Source organism: Miscanthus floridulus, chromosome 8 (genome assembly GCF_019320115.1).
Source record: "Miscanthus floridulus cultivar M001 chromosome 8, ASM1932011v1, whole genome shotgun sequence".
In the NCBI taxonomy this organism is placed as follows: Eukaryota; Viridiplantae; Streptophyta; class Magnoliopsida; order Poales; family Poaceae; genus Miscanthus; species Miscanthus floridulus.
In genome coordinates this window covers 88,373,964-88,400,167 of record NC_089587.1, presented here as the reverse complement: position 1 = coordinate 88,400,167, position 26,204 = coordinate 88,373,964, and the positions used below count along the sequence as shown (strand labels likewise).

At 44.9% G+C, this 26,204-nt stretch overlaps 1 protein-coding gene, 1 long non-coding RNA gene and 1 pseudogene across 4 annotated transcripts; 1 reads left to right on the top strand and 2 right to left on the bottom strand.

The window, feature by feature from the left end:
• Positions 1-6,544: 6,544 nt before the first annotated feature.
• Positions 6,545-16,045, bottom strand: LOC136476901 (pentatricopeptide repeat-containing protein At5g18390, mitochondrial-like; annotated as a pseudogene).
• Positions 9,033-9,888, bottom strand: LOC136476902 (uncharacterized). Its single transcript, XM_066474876.1, has one exon. It carries the CDS (start codon positions 9,720-9,722, stop codon positions 9,132-9,134), a length of 591 nt encoding a protein of 196 aa, XP_066330973.1. The 5' UTR covers positions 9,723-9,888; the 3' UTR covers positions 9,033-9,131.
• A 41-nt stretch (positions 16,046-16,086) lies between the features above and the next one.
• LOC136476903 (uncharacterized) lies at positions 16,087-20,055 on the top strand. Of its 3 annotated transcripts, none has more exons than XR_010763763.1 (6): positions 16,087-16,204; positions 16,305-16,385; positions 17,665-17,812; positions 17,909-17,996; positions 19,395-19,501; positions 19,688-20,055. It is a non-coding gene; the product is annotated as an uncharacterized lncRNA (long non-coding RNA). The 3 variants fall into 3 exon arrangements; XR_010763764.1 differs by having other exon boundaries at positions 16,090-16,204; positions 19,386-19,501; XR_010763762.1 differs by having other exon boundaries at positions 16,090-16,204; positions 17,909-19,501.
• Positions 20,056-26,204: the final 6,149 nt, after the last annotated feature.

The following is a 26,204-nucleotide window of genomic DNA, read 5'->3' as shown; positions in this document are numbered from 1 at the left end:
ACAGTAATCTTGTGGCTTTCGAAATAATGGCGAAGCTTCCGAGAGGTAATGAGTAAAGCGTAGAGTAGTTTTTGTACATGTAGGTACCGGATTTTGGATTCTGACAGTACTTCGCTGATGTAGTATACTGGACATTGTACTTTATACGCACGCCCTTGTTCTTCTCTTTCTATGACTATTGCTGTGCTGATTACTGTGGGAGTTGCCGCGATATATAGCATCATATCTTCATCTTTCCTTGGAGGTGTCAGGATAGGCGATGAAGTGAGGTATTCTTTAAGTTTTTTGAAAGCTTCGTCGGCTTCTATTGTCCACTCGAACTTGTCTGTCTTCTTTAGTAGTTTAAAGAAAGGCAACCCCTTTTCGCCGAGTCTTGATATGAAACGGTTGAGGGCCGCCATGCATCCTGTTAGTTTCTGCACATCTTTAACACTTCTAGGTGGGCCCATTTCTGTTATGGCTCGAATTTGCTTGGTGCTGGCTTCAATCCCGCGCTGACTGACCAAAAATCCGAGTAGTTGCCCTGAGGGAACTCCAAATACACATTTATTTGGATTCAATTTCCATCTCCATTTCTTCAAATTTTCGAACGTTTGCTGTAAATCTTCAATTAGGGTGTCTGGGTCTTTTGTTTTCACCACCACATCGTCCACGTATGCTTCCACATTTTTACCGATTTGATTCCCAAGGCAAGTCTGGATAGCTCTTTGGTACGTGGCGCCGGCGTTTTTTAGTCCAAACGACATGGTCTTGTAGCAGTAGGCACCAAACGGGGTGATGAAAGATGTCTTGCTCTGGTCTTCTTCTTTTAGTGCGATCTGGTGATACCCTGAATAGCAATCGAGAAAAGATAATAACGCAGATCCTGCTGTCGAGTCAACTATCTGGTCAATGCGTGGTAGTCCGAACAGATCTTTTGGGCAATGTTTGTTGAGATCTGTGTAATCGACGCACATACGCCACTCGTCCGTGTTTTTCTTCTGTACAAGGACCGGGTTTGCTAGCCAGTCTGGATGTAGGATCTCCTTGATGAATCCGGCTGCCATCAGTTTTGTTATTTCCTTTTTAATTGCTGCCTTCTTGTCGGGTGAGAATCGTCGTAGCCGTTGTTTTACAGGTTTGGAGCTTTTGTTAACATCAATTATGTGCTCAGCCAACTCTCTTGGGACTCCTGGCATGTCGGCTGGCTTCCAAGCGAAGATATCTTTGTTGTCCCGAAGAAAGTTGGTGAGCGCGAGTTCCTATTTTTCCGAGAGGTGAGCACTGATAGTTGCTGTCTTGGAGGTGTCGCCCATGCCTAAGTCGATTTGCTTGACATCGGCTTCCTTTGGTGGTGCGATGATACTGGGTTTTTTAGCTGGTATTTCTAATTCTTCTTGGCTTGTTTCTGCCGCGATTGTGGCTATTTCTTTTCTCCCATTGTCAGCTTGTGCTTTGGCTGCAATTTGGATTGCCTGAACGTCGCAGTCAAAAGCGCGTTTTAAATCGCTTCGAAGAGAAAGGATACCGTGGGGTCCTGGCATCTTAAGCAGTAAGTACGGATAATGTGGTATTGCCATGAATTTGGCCAGTGCTGGACGTCCCAGGATTGCATGATATGATGAATCGAAGTCGGCGACTTCGAATTTGATAAACTCTGTTCGGTAGTTTGAAGGAGTTCCAAAGGTAACAGGTAAAGTAATTTGTCCGAGTGGCATGGCTGCTTTGCCGGGTACTATTCCGTAAAAAGGTGTGCTTGTTGGTGTAATCATCCCGGCGAGTTGTAGTCCCATTTTTCTTAGAGTTTCTGAAAAGATGATGTTAAGCCCAGCTCCTCCATCGATTAGTACCTTGGTGACGGTCATGCCAGCTATAGTCGGATCCAGAACCAATGGATAATGGCCTGCGTTTCCCACGCTAGTCCATTGGTCTTCCCTGGTGAATTGGATAGGATACTGTGACCAATTGAGGTATCTTGGTGTAGCCGGTTCTGCTGTCATAATGGTCCGCAGTGCTAGTTTTTCTTGATGTTTGCTTCTGCAATCCAGAGCCCCTGAGAAAATCACTGCTACCGTTCCCCTAGGTTTTTGGAATCCTTTGTCCTCGTGGTCGTCTTCTTCTCTTTTCTGATTGTCATCTTTGGTGTCTTCCTTTCTATCTTTTCTTGTGTATCGATCTTTGAAAGCATAGCAATTTCCGATGGTGTGCCTCCCGCTAGGGTGCAATGGGCAACGTATGTTTTCAATGTCATCATATCTTCTGGGTTTGGTAAACTTCTTTGATTTGTCGGCCATTGCCACAGTATTGTCTGGTCTATGTTTTCTTTCTTGATGTCTGCTATTTCGATGATTTTGCTTGTCCGAGTTGTCCTGGTTGTTTCTGTCCGGGAACCTTTCTCGTGTTTTTTCTTCTGCAGTAATCATTTTTTCCACTGTTCGTCTGAATTCTTCATTGTTTCTCGGATTTTCTTTGCAGAAGTCTTGAAATTGCCACCTAGCCATGATTCCGTGAGAGAAAGCCTCAATTACTTCTCGTTCGGTTATGTCATGCACTTGAGCTCGTAGTTCGCCGAATCGTCGATAGTAATTTCTGAGACTTTCGCCTCCCTTTTGCTTGAGTCCTTTTAATTCCGCATGGGTGATTGGATGTGTAATGATTCCTGCAAAATTCTCACAAAAAGCTCTTTGCAAATCCTCCCAATTTCTGATAGATCCTGGGTTCAGTTTGTCGAACCATTGGAGAGGCATGGCTTCCAGTGCCATAGGAAAGAATAGGGTTTTGATATCGTCATCTCCTCCGGCTAGTTCAATTGATTGTGAATATATTCTGAGCCATTGCCTTGGTTCAGTTTTGCCATCATACTTGGAGTGGTTAGACGGTTTGAATTTGTGAGGTAATCGTATCAATGCGAGCCTGTTCGCGAAACAGGGGAATCTGTCGTGTGTCTTGGTTTCTTTGAATTCGGATTCGGCACCTTCTTCTGGCCAGCTGTCGTTCTGACGGGAATAATCTTACGAGATTGTCTGGGTAGGTACCCTACTCCTAGTCTTCCTTGTTTGTTCAAATCGGTGGCCCTGATTATGTTCCTTCCTACTTCCTTCGGCATGGCTTCCACTCAGCCCGAGTCTTTCGAAAGCGGATTTTCTTTGATTTTTATCTTCTTGCCTGTGGGTTGTTGATCTTGCGGGTAGTCTTGATCGAGCTCTCTCTTCATGTGTTTTCGGGGTCGTCGATCGGAGCAAGTCCCGGAGCTGTTCATACTTCTCACTGGGGTGTGAAGTTTTTCCGAGTTCTTCTAATGCTTCTCGAATCTTATCGTAAGGTGTATTCGCCGTGCGTCTCCCCTCTACTTCTCGTTGCGATTTTCTTTTGTCGTACTCAGCCAATTCTGACTCGTATCTGATCCAAGCTTCCCTGCGCTGCCTAGCACGGTGTTGACGCCCTTGCTTTAACTTGTTTTTTCTTTCTCTAGCTTGTTTCTGACTATCTGTTTCTCCGTCGTAGCCTTGGGCGAACGGTGATATGTTGGATTCTGATTCATCTGATGATCTGACATCGGGTGCTTCTGGGGGATTTAATGGTGATCGCGGTCGTCGAACCATGAGCACTTCTCGCGCATGAGTTGCTCTGTTATTGGCGTTAGCTTTCATGCTGTCGGAGTTGCTAATAACTTTAGTGGATGCCTCGGTGTCGTAGATCGAGTCTCCTTCTTGGTAGGGTAGAATTGTCGTCGTCGTCGTGCCGACTAGTTGGGTACTGCTGTCCTCAGGAACAGAACCTAGCCAGTGGATGATGCAGTCTTGGGATGTTATTGTTAGCACGAGGCCCTCCTGAGCTCCTGTCAGTGGTATCCCGCATCTTGGATTGAAAGATCTTTCGAACTGTCCTTGATAGGATTTTGCCATGTTGTCGAGTCCAAATGGAAAAGAACTCGACTTCTTGGAAGAATTCTGAGGGTGATCCGAGTTGTTTTGGGATGTGCTCTGGAATCTTGCCAAAAAAGAACTCGGATTCTTGAAAGCACTCGGATAAAACTTCGCCTTGATGTTTGAATTCGAATCGGATGCGAGTGGCCGTGAAGTCTGATTTGAATCGGATACTGTGAGCTGTGCGAATCTTCTGGTGAGCTGATCCATTGTATTTGGTGAGATATGAAATTCTTTATGATGATCTGGATCTTTGAGGAGATGGCCCTGAAGCTTGCCGTTGTTGTCTGCCTCGCAGATCCATGAGCCGAAGATGAAAGTTGATTCCGTCGGGAAGATTATGTCGTCGAGGTCCATCGAGTTTTTGGATGCAAAGTCGCCGAAATCCCCTACCTGGCGCGCCAGCTGTCGATGTTTTACCACCGATAGCCTGCCACGGGGGTACCCGGGGCAGTATGTTCGGGCTTCGGCGTATGCCGAACTCGATGGTTGACGCAAGACACAGTCGATTTATCCTGGTTCAGGCCCTCGATCGTAGATCGAGTAATAACCTTACGTCCAGTCGGCCTTAGCCTTTGCGTTAGATTGATTGTCAAGTGTTGCGTTGTACAATTACTCTCCCCGTCTTAGGAGCCCTGCCCTCCTTTATATAGTCAGGAGGCCAGAGTCCTAGTCGGTTTATAATGAGATATCCTAGTAGGATTGCTTAATAGTTATACTACTAAGATTACAGGGGAAGAATCCTAGTGATTGCTTAATAGTTATACTACTAAGATTACAGGGGAAGAATCCTAGTTAGACTAGATCTTCTCTGTCCTTTGCGGGGTATCCTATGGGTCCCGCATCGACAATCCGGCTGGATTGGGAGCTGATGAAAGAGCCCAGGTGATGATAAACAATAATCGGCTGATCTGAGCCGATCTAAAAACCGGGGTGGAAAGACCTACGGTGGGTGCGGGCGTCGGTGGGTTCGGTGCGCCTGTTGGGTCCGGACACATAATTTGTGTGTCCAGCCATAGAAAGGTACACACACACATATATATATATATATATATATATATATATATATATATATATATATATATATATATATATATATATATATATATATATATATATATGGTTAGACAAGATCAAAGTTTTCGTGGCTGGATGAAATAATGGATTGTTTAATTGGATGGAATGCATGGGTGAATGTTGGATGGAATGCATGGGCGAATGTGGATGGACTGCTCGGATCCGATGTACATAATTGGTTATCAAAGAAATATGATCATAATAGTAATTGCTTATCAAACAAAAGTGATAATAATACTTTGAAAGACGTGTACGTTTAATCTACACTTACATGCCTTTCAAAGTACCATTTCCTTCGCGATCACTTTTGTTTGCTACTATTTCCTTCGCGATCATACAACCCATAGACCGAACCTGTCTGTAAGTTATTGGAATCCACAGTATAGACAACTCATACAATCCAAAGAAAAGAGTTGTCTATTTAACTGTATGCACGTGGTTAATGCTTAGTACATGTAGCAATGATATGTCATTTTGTATACCATTGTGTTGCTATTACATTGATTTCACACCACAAGGCATGCAAGCAACTTCATGGAAATTTTCTAGAGCACCTAGCATGCAAGCAAAATTGATGCACCTCGTCAAGCAACCTCCGATCCGGTACATGCAATTTCCTGAACCTGCAAAGGTTGGCCACAAGCCCATGGACTGGATGGACGAGCAGTCAGCCCCACGAGAGCCGAGCAGCTGGCCCAGACCCAGGCCATTGACGCCATTCGCAGGGGAGGGGATGAGCTTCGTCTCCAGCGTCGTCATCTCATCGCCAGGCGGCGGCGAACGAGTGCGGGCTGCACAATCACACGCCGCCGCAACCCGCAGGTCCCATCATGTAAAAGCAAGGAGCAACTCAATCACGCACAATCCAGCTCCGCGGCGAAATCCGGCAGTTCCTTGGAGCTCCGCGACGGGCCCCTGTGCACCGCCTGCCTCCCCGTCCAGGTTAACCGCCGCCGCCGCGCTCAATGCTTGGGTGTGCTCGCGGGGGCAGGGAAGATTTTGGCGCGTACCTTGGATTCTCCCGCGCGCCGCAGCTGACCCCACGCCTCGTCGTTAGGAGACGACGACCCTGTACAGCGCGCGGCTCAGACGGGTCTCAGGAGACGACGACCTCGCCTTGGGAGCTGCGTGCGAGGGTTTCTTTGCAAAATTCGCGAGACGCAGACGGCTTATAGCCTTATCCGACGCGCTGTACATGCCGACTCCCAGACCCTGACGTAACTCAAGTTCATCAATTACGGGGGTGTTTCCGGCTACTCAAATTTAAAAATCAGGAGATGTGTCGAGAGAATGTCGCATGGGGTGAGCAAAACATTATCAAATCATGGTCTAATTAGGCTAAAAAATTTCGTCTCGTAAATTAGTCGCAAATTATATAATTAATTTCGTAATTAGTCTATATTTAATACTCTATGCATATGTCCAAACATCCGATGGGACTGCGACTAAAATTTAGTAGGAGCAACCAAACACCCCCTACCTTTACTAATTAAAAACATCCTGTGTTGCCGGAAACCATGCATTCATGATAATATAATATATACAACTCTTCTGGCTAATATAAATGGATTGTGATATAACGCGACGGAAATGAATGAAATATGATCGAATTGGGTCGCCGTCCGAATTACAACTAAGTACTTGCTCACCTTTTGTTGCTCTGTTACATTGGACTGGATTTCTCTTAACTAGGATGCAATATTATATTATTACATTATAGATCTATTTAGACCCAAATTAACACACAACTGATTCAAATCCCACACACGCCTTCACTCGCTTTGGAGGGATTCAACAACCTGGCAAGGCTTGTTCCATTCCGCATCATGGCAGACAGACTTACTTGACTCTTGTGACAATCCTCCAACCTGGTTGATTCCTTCTAAATTACAACATTTCCTTCTTTACCCTTGCCTGCAACGTAACAGACATTATTGTGTATTGTAAGTGTTAACTGGAATATTATACCAATCCAACCAATATATAATCAGACAGGTCAGAAATTAACACACGACTACCTACGCAAAGAATCTACCAATTGCAAAAATCTGAAATAATTTCCACCCGAGTGACACTAGCATCAATACCCTCTAGCATTTTTCCAAGGAGACATTTGAGATATGGGCAGATCCACTAATGCTTTAGTCCTTTATTCCAATCGCATAGAATGAGTGACATCCTGAATTATCTAGTCAGCCCTTAAAACAAAAGTTTATCTACATGTAACAACACTAAATAATCAGAAACTTCCAAGTCAACAGGGATAAAAATTTCATAGCAAAACAAGTAAAGGCATACGAATAGATCCAAACAGAAAACCAAAAAGGAAAAAACACAAGCAAAACAACAAGAAGGGAAAAAAACCCGTATCATAGACCAAGAAAGAAAAAGAAGTCCAGTAGTACTGGATTAAACTTCAAATTCCAAGTCCTAAGCTAATGTATGTTGCTATGTGCAAACTAATGACAGTTCTAGTGTTATTAGGCAGTAGGATTTTGACAGTGCAAAAAGAGAACTTCAGGAGAAGGGTCACAGTATGGGTAGCAACGGACACAGGATACAGGCTTCAAGGCTGGGTATGTATGAGTGGATCTGTGCCTGAGTGTGGAATGCAAGGAATCTTTCAAAAAAACAAAGAGTGTGGAATACAAGGGTGCCAACATGCCAATTTCATTACTCATTGGGAAAAATGGGAATAGATTGTGCTGGAACAACCATCTGCTTTCATTCTCATCAGTAAAGAAGTAAGGTCAAATATTAACACGTGCACATTGTAAATGTTTGTTTGCAAGAGGAGCTTGCTCCATGAATTTTAAGAACTGGTTTCTAATTTGAACTTAGAACTTAAGCATTTTTATCTCATTCACCATGTTTCTTCTCACAAATACAACATGAAGGAGAGCTGTGTATCATTATATGAAGAAGAGAAAAAGGTGTAAGAACCCCGAGCGCACACACATCATACCCGATGACCCAGATTATCTCATTCACCACTTACAAAACAGGTCCTATTTAGTGTGATAAAAAACAATGTCACATGTATAAAAACCTGTAACTTTCAACTAAAACCAACTTGAAATAACATAGCAAAACTGCATACAGAAGGGAAAACACACCATTTTATAAAAGTACGTCAATCAACATATAATGGGTTGGCATTAAAATAACGAATTGAAAGTTGGGTTAGTGTATAAAATAGAGGAATGTAAGCAGCACGGGAACTAACATATGGAACTAACTACCTAGACTTTCTGCAGTGTTGGCTGGGTGCAAAGAGGGGCACATCTTACTATAGAGATGAGGAAGTATTGGCAAATGTGAGCCCAACCTAGTTCACTATTTATTGGTACTGAAATCAAAGGAATGATGGTGCAGGAGCATAGTACTAGCCTCTTGCTCTTCAAACGAGACCGTACCAGCCTATTCTCTTCCGAAGACTAGCCCTCTGTTCCTACAAGCACACAGTGCAAACTAATTAGCTAGTTCAAACAAAACTGAAATTAGGGTATGTAGGGAAAAAGAGAGGGCTGGGGATACCATCGATTGTGAATGCAACAACTGTAGATAAGGTGGATTAGGTCACAAGGACCTGGTGCAGGACCAAACAGGCTGCAATCGTCAGTTGCCGGTGACCAGGTGCCACTAATGAGGTGGTACTGCACAAGATTGTGTTGTGCTGGTTCAAGACAGACAACATTGTTATCCATAGGAGCAGGCAATGCACTAGGGGCGACACTGATGCCCCTTTCTGTAATGAACAAAGTATTGCCTCCAATGCTTGTAATTGGGATACACCTTTGCATGACAAGGTCGGTGAGCTTGAAAACTGCAATCTGAGACCAGGTCATATCTTTGTAACCAAGCACCAGGACCTCCGAGTCACATTCTACCAGATGAACAGGCATAATGAGGTTGCCATCAGGGACTGTGGCAATCAATTTCGGGGGGTGTAGCACATAACCTGAGCCCACCCCCTCCTTCACAGGTGGATCAATCTGGAAAATCTGGATAACATCGCAGAATAGGACATAACCCGCCAAGTGCAGCTTGCCTTGGAATGACACAGGTGCTGGAGATCCTAGTTGGTACCTCCAGCTTGACAGAGTCCATTGCTGGTCCAGGGTGGTAGCAAAGGCTATATGGTATACCTCATGAAGTGCAAGCATAACGCCTAACGGTGATGGTCCCACCGCTGAAGGAAACAGAAGAACAGATTGACTCCGCGAGCCTTTTGATCCTGTGTGGCGCGGGTAAGCTATCCAGCAGTATGCCTAGCTGCGGGAGGACGGTCGCCAGTAGTGGGAGCTCCACGATGTCGCCAGTGAAAGGGTGGACGAGGCGGACGGCGCTATCCTGGTCCCGTAGCAGGACGAGGAGGCCGTCGACCGAATCGACGGCGCAGTGGTTGCTGAAGAGAGGGAGGTGGGCGCGGACAAAGGTCCCCGTGTCGAGGTTGAGGAAGCGGATGTACCCGCGCAGGTGAGGGTGGCCGGGGTGAAGGCCGTGGCCCTCGGGAAGCATCATCCAGCGGCGCGGCTGGAAGCGCGGGTCGAAGACGCCGCGACCGCGAGGGGAGGCGGTGGCGGACCGCCAGCTGCCGCAGACGGCTCGGAAGCGCACGTAGTCCAGCAGGTCGCCGGCGAGCACGCGCGACGAGACGAGGCGGATCAGATCTTCAGGCAGTGAGGCCCAGCGCTCGGCAACGGGGGTGTCGTTGGATCCCGGTGCCGGAGGTGGCATCCTGAACCCTGACCTCACTTGCCGATCCGATTGGCAACGGCACGGCGCGACTGGTTCCGGTCACGCCCCGCACCTCGAGGACGTGCGGCGACGATAGGCGAGGGGAGTGAATAGGCGGCGGCGGTGCGATCTGGAGGCAGCCGTTGGGGGGCAAAGAAGACGGGCTCGAATCAGTGGGAATGGCGAAACGCACTGAAGAGAGACTTTTACCTCTGTACCATTACCATGGTCGTTTCCCACGTGGTACTAAAAAGTTAGGTCACACCCATATACCATCCATCTAAACTTTCTTATCCTCTCAGGCCATTCCATCCACTTTGCACTATAACGGAGGGAAACGGCATGGAGAAAAGACCTGCTTGCCCAGAGGCCATAGAGGCTGATCAAAATCACCATTATCCTTCTGTGCCACTCCCTGACTGAGCTGGGCAGTTGTGTTGGCGCAAAAAAAAAAACTAGAGTATGTACGTGATGCATGAACATATGAATTAATGTGCACATTTTTTTAATGCCAAAAAAACTAGAGTATGTACGTGATGCCAACACAAGAAATGAACACAATATATAATAATAATATTTAACACAATATATAATAATAATAATATGGTTCACAGACCAACATTTGGTCACTGGTTTTCAACGCATTAGCTAAAGTTTTCAACATGTCATCAACATTACAGCAGGCACAGAAGTGCTTCATCCAGACATTAAGTTATAGTCAAGCCAAAATGAAATGATGCCAGCAGGCACAGCAAACAACAGTAGCTCATGTACTAATCCAAAAGTAGGCACCAGGCACAGCTTTAGCAAAACAGACACAAAAGCAAATGAGACCAAAAGACATCCCCACACAACAATCAGGCAGACACCTTTCATTCTAGCATTACTTTCTTCTTGCTCCTGGTATTTGAAGCTGGGCTGGCTGGGCTTGTTGGTACGAGGGGAGGCTTCTTAGGTGTCAGCTTCTTCTTCACTTCTATCTTCATCCTTGGTGAACTCTGGGGCAGAACAACCTCCAATGGTGGTGTCTGCACTGTTGCAGTTGATGCCTAGAGGGAGACTAGTTCATTAGAACTGGTTCCAGACCTGTTACTATCAAATACCAGTTATTGGAACAAGCTTCATTACAATGGGAAATTGCAGAACTATAGGAAAAACATACCTGCCAGATAGGGTGTTTGGAGTTGTTGATGGTGCAGTGCTAGCTGATGCCTTCTTTTTCTTGGAAGTTGTTGAAGAAGATGATTTGCTCTTCCTCTTCTTTTCTGCAGCATTGGCCACTGCCTCATTGTGTGGGAATACCATCCCTGTTGATGGAGTGGCCACCACAAGGCTAGTCTCTGTATTGGTACTAGCTGCTTTCTTCTGCTTTTTCTTTGGGAGACCTCTGCAAAAGACAATTGTTAATAGAAAATGTAGTTCAGTTAAATGATAGTTTCATTTATGTAGATGTATTTGATTACCTTTCTGCCTCCATTGCAGCTATGTCTGCTGGATCCCCATTCTTGCAAGTGTACCAGTGATGCCCCAATTCATGGCATATGGGACACTCATGTTTCTTCTTCTTCTTCCCACTTCCTCCCTCCGGAGCCCCTTTCATCCTATTTTTCCTTCTTCCTGCTGTTGACTTAAGCAATGGAGGGTGCATGAAGAACCCATGTATGGCTTTGGGCCACATGGACTTGTCAGGAATACATGGGACAGAGCTTGCATAAGCTTCTTTGAATTTCTGGATAAAAAAGTACTCATCTACATGGTCTTCTAGTTTTGCTCCAGGAATTGAAGTGACGTACGCAATAGCATGTTTGCAGGGTATTCCTGACCCTTGCCAAGCATTACATGAACATGTTCTATTACCTAAGTCAACCACAAACCTAAATGAACTGCCCCCCTTAGCATAAACTTCTGCAACACCTTCAAGTGAGCTTGTGATCACTTTTATGTCAAGGTTGAAACTGTCTTCTCTCAGCTTCTTCACAATATGAGGTAAAATCTTGCCTTCAAATGTCCTTGCCACCCTCTTCCTACGATTCCACTTGATCAATATCTTCTGTCTAATGGTGTCCATCAAGTCATCCAGGTGCTTTCCTTTCTCAGGCTTTATCCAATTATTGAAGGACTCAGCCAAGTTATTAGTGACATAGTCCACCTTTGAACTAGTGAAGAACTGGCTCCTAGTCCACTTTTTCTTGTGAGTCTCTTGGAGATATACCATAGCCTCTGGTTTGGCTTGAGCCATTGCCTGATAGTGTTTATTAAACATGTATGGGCTCCATGAATATGCAGCTGGCCATAAATGATCATAAAAAATCTTTCCCCTGTACCTCTTCTTGAAATTTTGTACTAGATGATACATACACTCTCTATGTTCACATCCTGGAAAAACCTCACTAACTCCATGCATCACTGCGTCCATCTTACATAGGAGCACGCAATTTTTTGCCACACTAAACATTCAGAGTAGAAGCCGTGTAAATTTCCTCATGCAAATAAATTAGCTCAAGCTAGAGGAAATACGTTGAAGCTTAAATCATTAGATAAAGATTGTAAGAAAGGATATTCATTATTGCATCACTATAGCTTGACAATGACATGCATATTTATCATGACCAAAAACCTGTTGCCCTGCTGCTTACCTACATGAGGAACACAGCAGCCGCCGCCAGTTGATGTTGTTGCCGCTGATCACCAGGAGCAGCGCGGACTGCTGACTTGCCCCTCAAAAGCTAACTGCAAGCTACTAAAATCAGAGAACCGCACACACTGCTGCAGTTGAACGGATATCTGGACAAGAACGAAGAACGAGCAAGCAAACTCAGAGTAAACATCAACAGAGCGCACAGACAGGAACCGACGAACTCGAGCAGACGAACAGAGTAAACACGAGCTCCAAAAATCGACGCCACAAGCACCTGGGATGGGTATTCTTGCCTCCCAGCCGCGACGCCTCTAGGGTACCGCCGCCGCCGCTGCTCACCCGCCGCCGCCGCCGATCCGAACTTCGCCGCTAGGGTTTGGGGAAGAGACGAGAGAGAGGAATCGAGAGAGAGAAGTGAGATGGCGGTCAATGCCAGTCAATTTGCCCACCGTATATGCACTCCAGTCTCAAGGGGTAAGATGGTCAGTTCTCCTGCTCGGTCCCACATGTCAGACCTGTCAGACGTTACAAACCGAATAGAAGGTGGAAGGAATGGCATGGGGGACAAGAAAGTTTAGGTGGATGGCACTTGGGTGCGGCTCAACTTTTTAGTGGCACGTGAGAAACGACCATCTTTTATAATGATACAGAAGTAAAAGTCTCCACTGAAGACGTTTGAGACTGGACACGCGTTTAGCTGAATCCTGACGTCACCGTTTGTCGACATTTGAAACTGATCCTCACCAAGATCAAATTGGAAAGACTGAGACACTGGAAAGTGCCAACAAGAAAGAAAAATCAAAATATAACCAAGGCCAATCTGAGACACTGGTAATAAGGCAAACAATAACAAAACTACTGAAGTAATAACTGTCAGCTTTGCAGAATCGCAAGGAGCACAACCATCGTGATCATCATTTTGAAATAGGAGGTACGTCAAACCAAAACAAATGACACATGTTCAGTTCCAGCGGAAAAAAAAGTGGTGCAGTGACACGAGATTCATGAAACAAAGGTAGTGTGGCAAACCAAATGATATCAACACAAATCTAATTACTAAGTTCATGTTTAGATTATTAGAAACCTTACAATTCAGTAGAGGAATACCAATGCTACACAATTTTTCTGAGTTGTAATAAGACAGTGTAGTCTATATTCAAAACTCACATTTATACCGAACAGATAAATCCTTTTGTACCATCAACCATAAATTTCAACAGTATTTGAGCTTCAGGTCCTAACTTCTGCTCACTTTGCGAACATCTACCATAGGACAAAATTAGGCACATTTATTTATTTAAAGATAGAACAAAACTAGACTATCCCAGCAAATTAGATATGTCATATGTACAGACTGTACATTGTAGTAGTAAATATAGACAAGTTCCCCCTTCTTTATCCAACTGATGTCATTCATTCATTCTTTCTCACTTGCTTTGAAGTCTTAGTAGTAAAGAAAATTACCTAAGCATCTAGCTGCTACTAAGAAAGAATTGTCACTTCATTTTGCATTTGTCTTCTAGGATAAAACTGTAAATTAACATTGGGTTTGCTATATATGATTCCATCACTGTAGGTACATAAGTAAGAAAGTAAGGTTATAGGAGAGACAAATTTAGATGACAAATCAGGAGTAAAAATATCGTAATTTCAAGACAGTTAATTGGTACAAATGCATCAGGGGTTTAAGCAGCAACATTGAGCTATGGAACTGTACAACAAAGGCAACTTGCCTCCTAAAGTTGGTATTCAATCAAATATTCTGAGTATTTCTTCCACATTATTGAGCATCAACGGGGACAATCAACAATACATAAATCCATTTAATACAATCACTGATTCAACTTACTGTATATACTTCTGTTGATCATGATAGCTTTCAGTGCACAACTCAACTGTGAATTCATAAAGTATACACATTTAACCACGGAATAGATGATACGTTTACAGATTAAAAAGTAATAATTCATAAACCTTATTGTGGACCTTTGAAAAGTTAAAAAAAACTTTATTAGACACAACAAAATAGCATATACTAGCTTATGGAAAGAGATAAAAATTTACACGAAGAAGAAATGTAAGTGCCATTTCTACCTGAAAATCTAGTAGCAGCACCACACAGCTTGCAAGGCCCCAACTGGAAGAGAAAACTGCATCTAGTTCCCCATCCATTTAATTTCCCTTCAGGGACACCTCAAGCTGTTCCAATCTCCGGGCCAGGTCATGCTTCCCACAATGTCGAAGCCCATCAACTACAACATTAAAGGTTGGTGCCCGCGGTGTGAACCCTGCCTCACTCATCTCAACGAGGTAATTTGCAGCCTCCACAAACCGACCGCCCCTCACACACATTTTGACAAGCATCACATACACAGGGCGATTCGGTGGGTGCCCCTTCATCTTCATATCACCAAAGAAGGCGAAAGCATCTGCGAAGCGCCCTGCCTTACAAAGCGCCTTGATGATCGCTGCTTAGAGACTCGGGAATGGCCGATGGCCATCCTCAACAGCCGCATAGAACAACCTGAATGCCTCCTCAATGTTGCCAACCTTGGCCACAGCTGGTAGCATTACCTTGTATGTTGAGATGTCTGGACAGAGGCCTCGACTGGAAGCATCAGCAAGAAGAGCCACGGCGAAGTCCACATCTCCAGCATTGCAGAGCGCCTCGGCAAGGGAGTTGAATGTAGCAACGTCAGGGAGGATGCCCTCCTTGGTCATGCGGAGGGCGAAGGCCTTAGCCTCCTCTAAGTGCCCAGCGCGGACGAGCCCGTCGACGAGGAGGTCACGGCCGCGCACCGGTGGGCGGAACCCGCGGCTCGCCATGTCGTCGAGGAACGCCTGCGCCTCCTTGAGCTTCCCCGCCGCGCACCAGGAGTCAACGAGGGTGCTGAACGTGGCGCGGTCGGGGGCCACGCCCTTGCGCGCCATCCTGCGGAGCAGCTTGTAGGCGCCGGTGAAGTTGCCGTTGGCGCAGAGCGCGTCGAGGAGGGCGTTGTAGACCTCGGTGGTCTGCGGGCAGCCAAATCGAGGGAGGCGGTTGAACACCTCGACGGCCTGGTCGGGGAGGCGAGAGTGGCCGTAGGACGAGATGACCGCGGAGAAGGTGGTCGGCGAGAGGGGGAGGCCGAGTCCGCGCATGTCGGAGGCGAGGGACCAGAGGTGCGGGAAGAGCCGCGCGCGCGCGAGCGGGAGGAGCAGCGCGTCGAAGTGCTCGGCGGAGGCGGTGAAGGACGGCTTGGCGCGGAGCCAAGAAAGGAAGCGCGTGGCGTGGAGCGGCGCGGCGGGGGCGGCGGCGCGGATGACGCGGAGCGCCAGGTCGGGAGGGAACGGGGACGGGAGGCGGAGGCGGTTCAGGGTGCGCTCCAGGTAGAAGTCGCGTCGCACGATGGTGGAGAGGTCGTGCACCACCGCGAAGTAAGCGTCCTTCGAGGTCGGGTGCTGTGGCTGCGGCGCCCCGGCCGCGGCCGCGGCCGCAGGGAACTCGGGAAGTGTTGAGAGGCGGCGGAGGCCGAGCCCAAGCCGGCACAGGACGGCGGCCGCCGACATGGCTCACCTCGGTTGCGGTCGCCACACTGCGCTCCGATTCGTGGACGGTTCCACCCGTCTAGCTGGGCCTGGGTTGAAATGGGAATGGCAAATAGCCCACTGACGAAATGGGACCTGCCATTGTACATGGGCTGGTAGGCCTTGAGTTGCATCGAGCTGGACTATTAAAGCCCACGGCTCTTAGGGTTTGCGGAGTATATTTATCTGTTCCTCGTTGATGTCCTCGCCGCCGTCGCGCCGTTTTTCTCGTCATAAGGGTAGGGTTCGTGTCTTTGTGAGCTTCCAAGTTCCGAAGGTAGAGAGCGTTTCGTAGGCTCGCAGCTATTTGGCATTTGGTTTCGTAGTTCTTTCTCCGATTGAAAATTTTGTTGTTTCTTTGCGATTGTGGATCATAGATGGCGGTGCCATTGCTCAGGAAGAAGATTGTTACGCGCCAAGCAGCTTATGAGGCCCCATCTCGACCATTACGAATGCCGGTAGCACCTATAATTCTTATCTGAATTCTGAAATGATACCTGTGGTATTTGTTACAGACCGTATCAATCTGAGGTTACTGCTGCCATGTGTTGTTCGAGTAATTTTAGTGGGGATTAGCCTTCTTGATTAATTTCTTGTGGTTTGAAATGTAATGACAATGTTTGATAAACTCACTATGTGGAGAGAAGCCGTTATTGTTCAATATGTTTTAGTTTTTATTCTTTCATGATGCGGGCACTGGATGAAAGCAATGCTCCTAGTGGTTCAGTCTTGTATTATTGCTAGTACTAGCTCTGTTTGTGTAGAGTCGGAAGTAATTTTAAACTACATGTTGCATACGAAGGAAAATAAGAGAACACCCAGATACTGAATGCATAGTCAAATTGGCTGACCACACTTGGTGCTTTCATTAACCTTGCATGCAGAAGAGTTAGAAACTTTTAGCTGCAGAATTTTATTCAGTTAACCTTTTTTTTTATCTATCATTGTTTCTGAAAGAAAAGGATATGATGGCTTAGTAAAAGGTCTGAGGTAGAAAACATGTTCCTTAAGTGAACATCGGGATAAAGGAAGAGGGCCCTAGCCCTTGCATAAGTATAGCACTGTGGCTCTCGCAACCTCTTCTACAGCAATTGCTTCATGACATCATGAAGTGGGTTGGATTAAAAGGCGTGGTCTTCATTCAGAGAATGAATGCTTGCCTAGACTTCTCCTAACATTTTTAACCCGTTGCTCGCTTAAGAAAACTATGTTTTCTACATGATCACATCATTATGGCTGATCCTTTCTTGGAAACAACTTATTTTGCTCTCAAAGCAGCTTTCTTGAGGTGGCATTTCTTTAGCATAACGTCGCTGTACTAGATTCCGCATTTTGCTTTCAATGAAACTTTGCTATGATATAATCTGTTGGTTTCCTGCATGATCGACTGATTTTTGCTATCCTTGCATGATCAATACACTACTGCAATATTCCTATTTTTGTTTCATGAAAATTTGCAATGATGACTTCCCCCGTTAAATGTACTTTTTAGCCGTCAATGCTAAATAATACATTTTCCAGCATCCGTCTTTTGTCCAAAGAACATCCCCCCACCCCTTGCACCAGCACCCGCATCCTGTGCATTGCACCATTTGTCATATGTTTACAGTAGAATATATTGCTGTTTGTAGTGATAGACTAGTTTTGTCCTTTGAATCATTCATGATCATGTGCACAAGGAGCAAGGAATGGCAAATTGCCCACTGACAAAGTGGTACCTGCTATGTACATGGGCAGGTAGGCCTTTTGTTGCATCGACCTGGACTATTAAGTAGGCCTCTAGGGTTTGCGGAGGGTATCGATTTGTCTCTCGTTGATGTCCTCGCCGCCGTCGCGCCGTTCTTCCTCCTCGCATCGTCATACGGGGGTTTGTGAGCTTCCAAAGGTACAGAGTGTTTCGTAGGTCGCAGCTATTTGCCATTTGGTTTCGTAGTTCTTGTTTCGAATTGACACGTGTTGTTTCTTTGCGATTGTGGAGCAGAGATGGCGGTGCCGCTGCTGACAAAGAAGATTGTAGGCGGGCCATGCAGTTCATGAGGCCCCACCTTGGCAGCTGAGAATGCATCAAGGTAATATCTATAATTCTTATCTGAATTCTTAAAATACGCCCGTCGTATTTGTTGCAGATCGTATCAATCTGAATCTTGATTGCTGTTGACATGGTGACGTTCGAATAATTTTATTGGGGATTTAGCCTTGTTGAGTAACTTTGTATGGTTTGAAATATAACGATGATGTTTGTTAAACTCACTATGCGGAGAGAAGGCGTTATTGTTCAATATGTTTTTATTTTTTATTGTTTCATTCATGATGCTTTCACTGGATGAAATCAATGCTCCTAGTGGTTCAGTCTTGTATCATTGCTAGTACTACCTTTGTTTGAGTAGAGGCAGAAGTAATTCTAAACTGTGCGCTAATGTAGCATACACCTTTGTTTGAGTAGAGGCAGAAGTAATTCTAAACTATGCGCTGATGTAGCATACGAATGCGTAGTCAAATTTACTGACCACACCTGGTGTTTTCATGAATGAACCTTGCATGCAGAAGAGTTTTAGAAACTTTTAGTTGCAGATTTTGTAGTTAACCTTTTTCTTTCTATCTATCATTGTTTCTGAAAGAAAAGGATATGATGGCTTAGTAAAAGGTCTGAGGTAGAAAATATGTTTCTTAAGTAACATCAGGATAAAGGAAGAGGGCCCTAGCCCTTGCATAAGCATAGCACTGTGGCTCTCGCAACCTCTTCTACAGCAATTGCTTCAAGGCGTCATGAAGTGGGCTGGATTAAAAGGCGTGGGCTTCATTCAGAGCATGAATGCTTGCCTAGACTTCTCCCAACATTTTTGACCCGATGCTCACTAAGAAAACCATGTTTTCTACATGATCACATCATTATGGCTGATCCTTTCTTGGAAACAACTTATTTTGTTCTCAACACAACTTCCTTGAGGTAGCATTTCTTTAGCGCCACTAGATTCCGCATTTTGCTTTCGATGAAACTTTGCAATGATATAATCCGTTGGTTTCCTGCATGATCGACTGTTTTTTGCTTATCCTTGCATGATCAATACATTACCACAACATTCCTATTTTTGTTTCATGAAAGTTTGCAAGGATGAATTCACCCATTAAATGTACTCTTTAGCTGTTAATGCTAAATAATACCTTTGCCAGCATCCGTCTTTTATCCAAAGTACATCCCCCCCACACCCCACACCCCTCTCACCCGCACCCGCATCCTGTGCATTTCACCATTTGTCATATGTTTTTTTTAAAGAACATTTGTCATATGTTTAAAGTAGAATATATGGCTGTTTGTAGTGATAGAGTAGTTTTGTCCTTTGAATCATTCATGATCATGTGCACAAGGAGCAATAAAATGCTGACACTTCATGTCATCTTATATATTCCTGTTCGTATTGATTCATGCTTAAATAAACACTTGTCTGTGTGACTCCAAGCTGGTGCAGGCCAAAGTGTATCGACTCCTGTGTCAGAAGGAAGTTCAACAGGTCAACTTTGATGCCCAACATTTGTTATGATTCTGACAAGAAAGCAGGCATTACCTTCCTAACAGGTTCAAGAAATTTGTTGTCCACAATGTCTCTGACCCAGATTTGCTTATATAGTGATGTTCTATCGCTTTAACACGCTAACGATTGGTTTCTTTGGGAACTAAATGTTCTCAAGTTAACTCTGATGTTTGCTTCTATCAACCATGTCATACTTGATGTTATTTATTTAAACTTAATTCTATGAACAGGTACTGTGCTGAAATTGCTCGGTGTCTCTATACATAAGCGGAAGGAGGTAATGGAGTGGAACACTGAGCGTGGCGCACATCTGGACATCTGGTCACGGACAAGACAACCTTGCCCGGCTCCTCCACCAAGAGGACTAGTATGCAGTGAACATTGCAGCTTTGGTTACTTCGGTCTGTACTCTGTAGCATGTAGAGTAGGAAGCTGCCGTGTTTGGAGATTTTTGGGAAAAGAAAATTCCGATGTCACGGGGTGTTTGGTTTCTCCCCAGGCAGTCCCATCGGATTTTTGGACACATGCATGTAGTATTAAATATAGACTAAGTACAAAACTAATTGTACAACTTATGACTAATTTGCGAGAATAATCTTTTAAGCCTAACTAATCCACGATTTGACAATGTAGTGATATAATAAACATGTGCTAATAATGGATTAATTAGACTTAATAAATTCGTCTTGTGGAGTATTGATGGATTTTGTAATTTGTTTTTTTATTAGTACTTGAACATCTCATATGATACTCTCACCGGATTTAAATACCCCCTTAGTCTGTCATATGGTGGCCTTGTTACTGTGTGAGTAGCTTAGCACAAGGCAGCAAATATTTTCATTGTTGCTCTGTGTTTACATCTTACTGTGAACCTAAATCGGCCCCATTGTGCTGTCGACCTCGGAAGGAGAAACCTGGCCTAGGAACTGTAGGTTTTCTTTTTTTTTTAAGGTACCCAGATTCTGAGTTAGTCACTAATTCAGGGCACGGCACTATATACTTAGTCAATGTTAAGCTAGTTTGACTTGTACAAATTACATACAGCCTACTTGCTGTAGCTTTTTAGGCTGCTATCTAGACTTGATATCTACTGTAGTCGCTATATCAAACAGTCGCAGCCGCAGCCGCAGCCGAAGAAGCCGCAGCGAGGAGGCTGATAGTTGCATCTTTTTGTAGACTGGACTTTCGATCCGGGCGCTAGCGTTCTAACGATGCCTGTACAGAAAGGGAGCGACCGCCTAGCGCGTCGGGCTCGCAAGGGAGTGCACTAGTAGTGGGCCCGCGTCGCGTCGGATATCGACTCGAATGTCGCCCGTGCCACCAGCTACTTCCCACGCACAACTCATGTGCAACATTCGAGCTACTTTTAAAACATCCAGATATAACAGTTGTAACAAAAAAAAGGCATGAAACACTGAAACAAGCGTCTGAAACACTTTAAGAAAACGTCTGAAAAACATTTGAAAACCATTGCAAACATATACAATATCCAGATGAAACACTTACAAACATACATACAAAACACTTGAAAACATATGATGCATGTATATGCAACATCCAGATCTACTTCTGCAACATTCAGATAAAACACTTGCAACATACGTCTGGAACAGATGAAACATTCGAAATATACACTAACATACATGCATAGCCATTACAACATGTGTAACATCCCGATCTACAAAGGCACGTCCTCGAAAAGAAATGGATCCCTGCCATTGTTGAAAAGATCTTCAAATTAAAAAAAAAAAGAAAGCATAAGTAAATTTAAATGATCTACAAGTAAAATGACCATTCTTAGTAGATGAGCAATACTGAAGTATGGCTTGTACTGCTCCAAAGATGCCACCTGCAGAGGGCGAAGAAGACAAGAGGGGCTATGTCTCTAAGTCTTAACCGAATGCAATACAAATAACAGAAGACAGATCACAAGGAATGCAATGCTTAGATAAACGAGGATTCCTTCGGTTATAAAACCATTCCAATCCAAATAGCTTAGAGATCACACATGATGAAATCTAAATGCAGATCGAAAAGAAATGGATCACAGGATGAAAATCATAAATAAATGAAATGCACCTGTCGACACGGATGATTCTCGGATGGAAACGCTGACGGCAATGAAGTCAGCATGATGACAGTGTGGGATGTGGGCATGTGGCAGTAGACTGCACGACGCCGGTGTGCAGGCTGAGAGAAGGTTTGCGGTGATCACTGATTCATTGGGGATGCAGAGGGATCGGGAAGGCGGTGACTGTCTTTGGGATCGGGGATCACCTTGCTGCGACTGCGGCCCCCAGTGCGGGTGGGAACTGGGAACAAACCGTGCCTCGTCGGCCGCCTCTCACCGTTGGCCGCTGCTACGGACTGCGGGTGGGAACTGGGATCATGAAGAAGGTTCGGCCGAGGTGGTTGACGAGCTTGCCGGTCTGCTTGGACTGCTCGAGGACGAGGCGTTCTCCTGTTGGAAGACCCTCGGGGAGGGGAGCGCAGATGGTGGCGGCAAACGCGGGATGCGCGATTTAGGAATTAGGAGGCGGGACGGGAGGGAATTTAGGAAGGTGGGATAGGGAGGTGCCGTGATTACTGTGATCAGCGCAGGAGTGCCGCAAATGATTTCGGGAGAGGCAGGCTCGCGGGATCGGATGGGGGAGATAGAGCGACGAACCGAAAATTGTCGCACCATTCGGTTGCGATAGTTTTGTTCTTTTTAGTTTTTAGTTGTACTAGGTTTGCGTTGCTACAGGACAATTAAATTTTTATACTAAAAACACACCGATCGCACGATAACAATACTGTGAAATTAAAAACCGACGCTAAAGTGACCTTTAATCTAAAAGCCAAAGTTCATAAAATTAACAGAATCATAGAGAGCGCGGCGTCGCAGGCTCACAAACTCTACTAATAAACTTGATAAAGAACTTATCATTACCAATTTGAAAAACAGGCTAAATCTAAATCAATCTATTATATTTGATCATTGGTTATTACAAATGTGTTAGCCTATTGACACAACCATCTTCTGGTAATCCCAAAACTGTTTCGAGTTAAGAACAAAAATTTACTAATAAATTGTGTCATGCTCCATATAACCTCTGTGGCCTCCAAACCCCACGATATACACATTCCACTCGGTCCAGCAGGCACAGGGAGACATTGTTCGGTGCACAGTTATTGATTCCACGAGGCCTAGAAATATGTTCTGTTAATCCATGTGGTTAGAACAGCGACCCAGCTACTTGTTTACTGAAGGTGAACTAAATGTGTACAGAAGAATCAATGAACAATGTGCATAAGTGCACCTTAACCTAAAAAAATGTACAGAACATCAATTTGTACTAATATTGATTGTACTCGATGGCCTATCTTAAAATAAGAATTCAGCATAATATTAATGCCTCTAGGAATTGGTTTCACTCGTTTTAAATTTACATTATCAGGAAAATTCACTCGTTTTCAATTTACACCATATAATATTAATGCCTATAGGGCAAAATTCACTCGTTTTCAATTTATACTTAAAAAAAGAATGACCTATGATTCTAGCAATTGATTTTCTATTGTCAGAGATCTATTTTGAGCCAAATCACAATGCCTCTGCCCACTGCCCACATGGCCTCTTCACATGTGGTCTCCTGCCAGCACCGATCTCCCTCCTGCTCTGCAGTAATGTTCTGCACTCTGCAACAAGCCAGCAACAAGCAGGCACTGTGTGCACCAATCAAAGCATAGACAAGAATCATCTATACTTATGCTAATGCTTATGCTGATTTGTTGTGGGAGAAAAACACTGTTCGTTCGCTGAAAAGTAACGCTGAAGTAGTTCAAGTGAACAGGGCAACAGCACTGGTGCAGCTTTGGTAATGTAAATTTGATACTAAATTTGGTTAAACTCTAACCAATTCAGAGCGGTACGAGTTCAGAGCATGGCATAGCCTTTAGCATCACATGGGATTAATCACATTGGTAATAATTAGAAATCGTTGCCATCGAACCAAAGTCTACTGTCCTATATAATGGACAATAAGTCAATAACTAAACAGCTGTGCACTGCTAGGATTTGTAAATGAACCAACAGCTGCACACTCCTAGGATTTCAGAAAACTGGAGCGCTATCTCATACCTATCATAGGACAGTAGGCCAGCCATGATCGCAGGGACAGTGATGAAAGAAGTCACTCCTTGATCCTTGATGGCGCAAAAGGCTGATTTGGCATCAGATTCGGTACCAGGACATGGCAACCTCTGGCCATCAGGATAGCCATGCATGAGGAGATCCCTCCGATATGGCACAGATGTGCCATATGTAGGTAAACCTGCAGACCAACAAAGGCAAAGTATTGTAAGTCGTACACTTATTGTTTCTTCTAATTGAAATCGAATTGCATAAAGTCATTAACATAACATTAAAATTATGTTGGTGATTCATCAAACCTATTAATGACATAGGCAACATTATTTTCATGGGGGAACTGTAATATAAGAGTACTTAGATCCTAATATCATACATCATCCTCATCGTAGCCATTTTCATGGCAATTTTTGCAGGGGACTGAATGAACAAAGTATGGCTTATCTCTACACCCTTTGGCTGCTCATTAGTTCCTGAATCAGAATACCATAAAGTATCAGCCATTTTGTACCCAAGTTTCTCAATTCGAACTTCCTGTAATAGGCAGAAAAATTACAAAGATCTAAAAACGCAATGACACATAAGGTACAGCTAAAAACATAATGCCACAAAACTAACCAGGCCACAGTGATCTCTTATCCAGTACATGGGGTGAGATCTAAATGATGCAAATAAGCACAAACCTGTAGGACGAGCCCTCGGCATCTGCGGATCCCGCGCTGCTGCCGCCGGCTGCCGTCTCGCCGTCCTCCTTGAGCTCCGAGGAGCTCCCGCATGGTGAACGGGCGGGAACCCTTCGACCCAGCGCCGCTTCGCCTCCTCCTGCTTCGCTGTCGCCGATCGCGGCGGCTCCTCCTCAACCTCCGGCGGGGGCCCCTCCGGCTCTCGCGCGCCGTTCGCGAGATCCTCCACACCAGCTGGCCTCGCCCTGCCACGGCCTCGCCTAGCCTAGAGATGGCGATGATTGTCGATCTGTTCGTGCTTGATTGTACAGTGAGTGTGGGGTGCTCCACGATTGGCGATCTGTTGCAGGCTCCGCGGACTACAGAGCGAGGGCAGTACTGGCGGCGCTGTGTTCAGTTTTTGCTAAAACCACTACATGAGCGCCATACTTGTGTGTAAATGTGTGTAATATAGGGTATAAAGTAATATACGGAACTTGAAACGTTCATTCGAAACACGAAACGCATGTTACATTTCATGTCGCGTTGTATTACCTAGGGTTCTAAATGAATTTTTATTGAACGGAAATGCTATGGAACGCATATACGAAACCTTGGTAAAGTTGTAGCATGAGCTTCGTAGGCGACGATGAAATACGTGGCCTGGAAATCAAATTCGACACGAATCCAATCGTGTTTTGGTTGAAATTCCTAAGTCGAGAAACGAATCGACAAAGCAAAGTTCAGAAATTTTTGTAGAACGATCGGATTAGGTAGTGGAATGGTTTTAGGGTTTCCTCTAGTAGCCTGATATATCAGCTAGAGCGTAAAATAGGTGGTGTAGTTACTGGATCATCGAATTGGTTTTTGTAGCAACTTTAAAAAGCGTGCACGACACGGTTCCTACCTCTGGGCGCAGTCACCGCATCGGTACGGCTTGGCGCCGCCCACAGGCCTGCCCAACTGAAAGGTCCTTGTTGGTTTTGGTAATTGAGTGACAACCTAGGTGGACTAATTGTGTTTATATGAGATACATAAGTGATTAGTCCACAGGTACATGTGTATGAGCAACATATGCCATAGAGGTGAAAATGGCTTGGAGATGTTGCAAAGCTCACACATGTGATGATGAAGGAGCTTATTGCACATGAGACATGACATTGAGTCATGTGATCAAGGTGGAGAAGATCAAGACAAGACTTGGCTTGATGGACCGGTTGCAAGCGTGAAGGGCAAGTCAAAGGCTTTGGAGTGATGGACCGTGTGGCGGTGAAGCTTGAGCAAGACTTGGTGCCGATGGACGATAGCAACGGTGAAGAGCAAGTAGAGTCAAGATCGATGAACCAATATGATCATGTGATGATATGAAGTGGATCATATCATTGTTGATCGTGTTGGTGCATGTGTTGCATCGACATTGAAGGAGATGGAATGGAATGCGCAAGGCAAAGGTATAACCTAGGGCATTTCATTTCACCGGTCATAGGTGTGTAGAGAAGTTTATGACCGGGTTTAGGATAGATGGCCGTACTATCAAGAGGGGCAAACTTGTTTGCATATCGGTCATCTAGTGCCACTCGAGTGATCTAACTTTGCATTATCGCTAGGATCGAGTGGCGTGGCAAGTTGAGTGGCTAACATCGTTTGGAAAATGATTGTGAAAATGCTAACACACATACACATGGTGGTGTACACTTGGTGGTGTTGGCACATTTACAAAGGAGGTGGTGTTTGCAGGGGTGAGATGGGTTTCGGCGCTTTCGAAAAAATAGAATGCCTATTTTCTATTGCGCCGGATGCAAGTTCTTGTGGTTAGCACATTGGAGCAAGGGTGATGAAGTTAGAAGTGAAAACGAGTTAATCGCAAAGATGCTGGCATTGGTCAACTGACCGGACGCTGGATCTGTATGCACCGGACGCTGGTAGGCTACGTTCGGTCAAGCTGACGTATGA

What these genes read in the sequence shown, in the direction of transcription:
- LOC136476902 (XM_066474876.1), bottom strand. Translation starts at nt 9,722, where the DNA reads ATGCCACCTCCGGCACCGGGATCCAACGACACCCCCGTTGCCGAGCGC.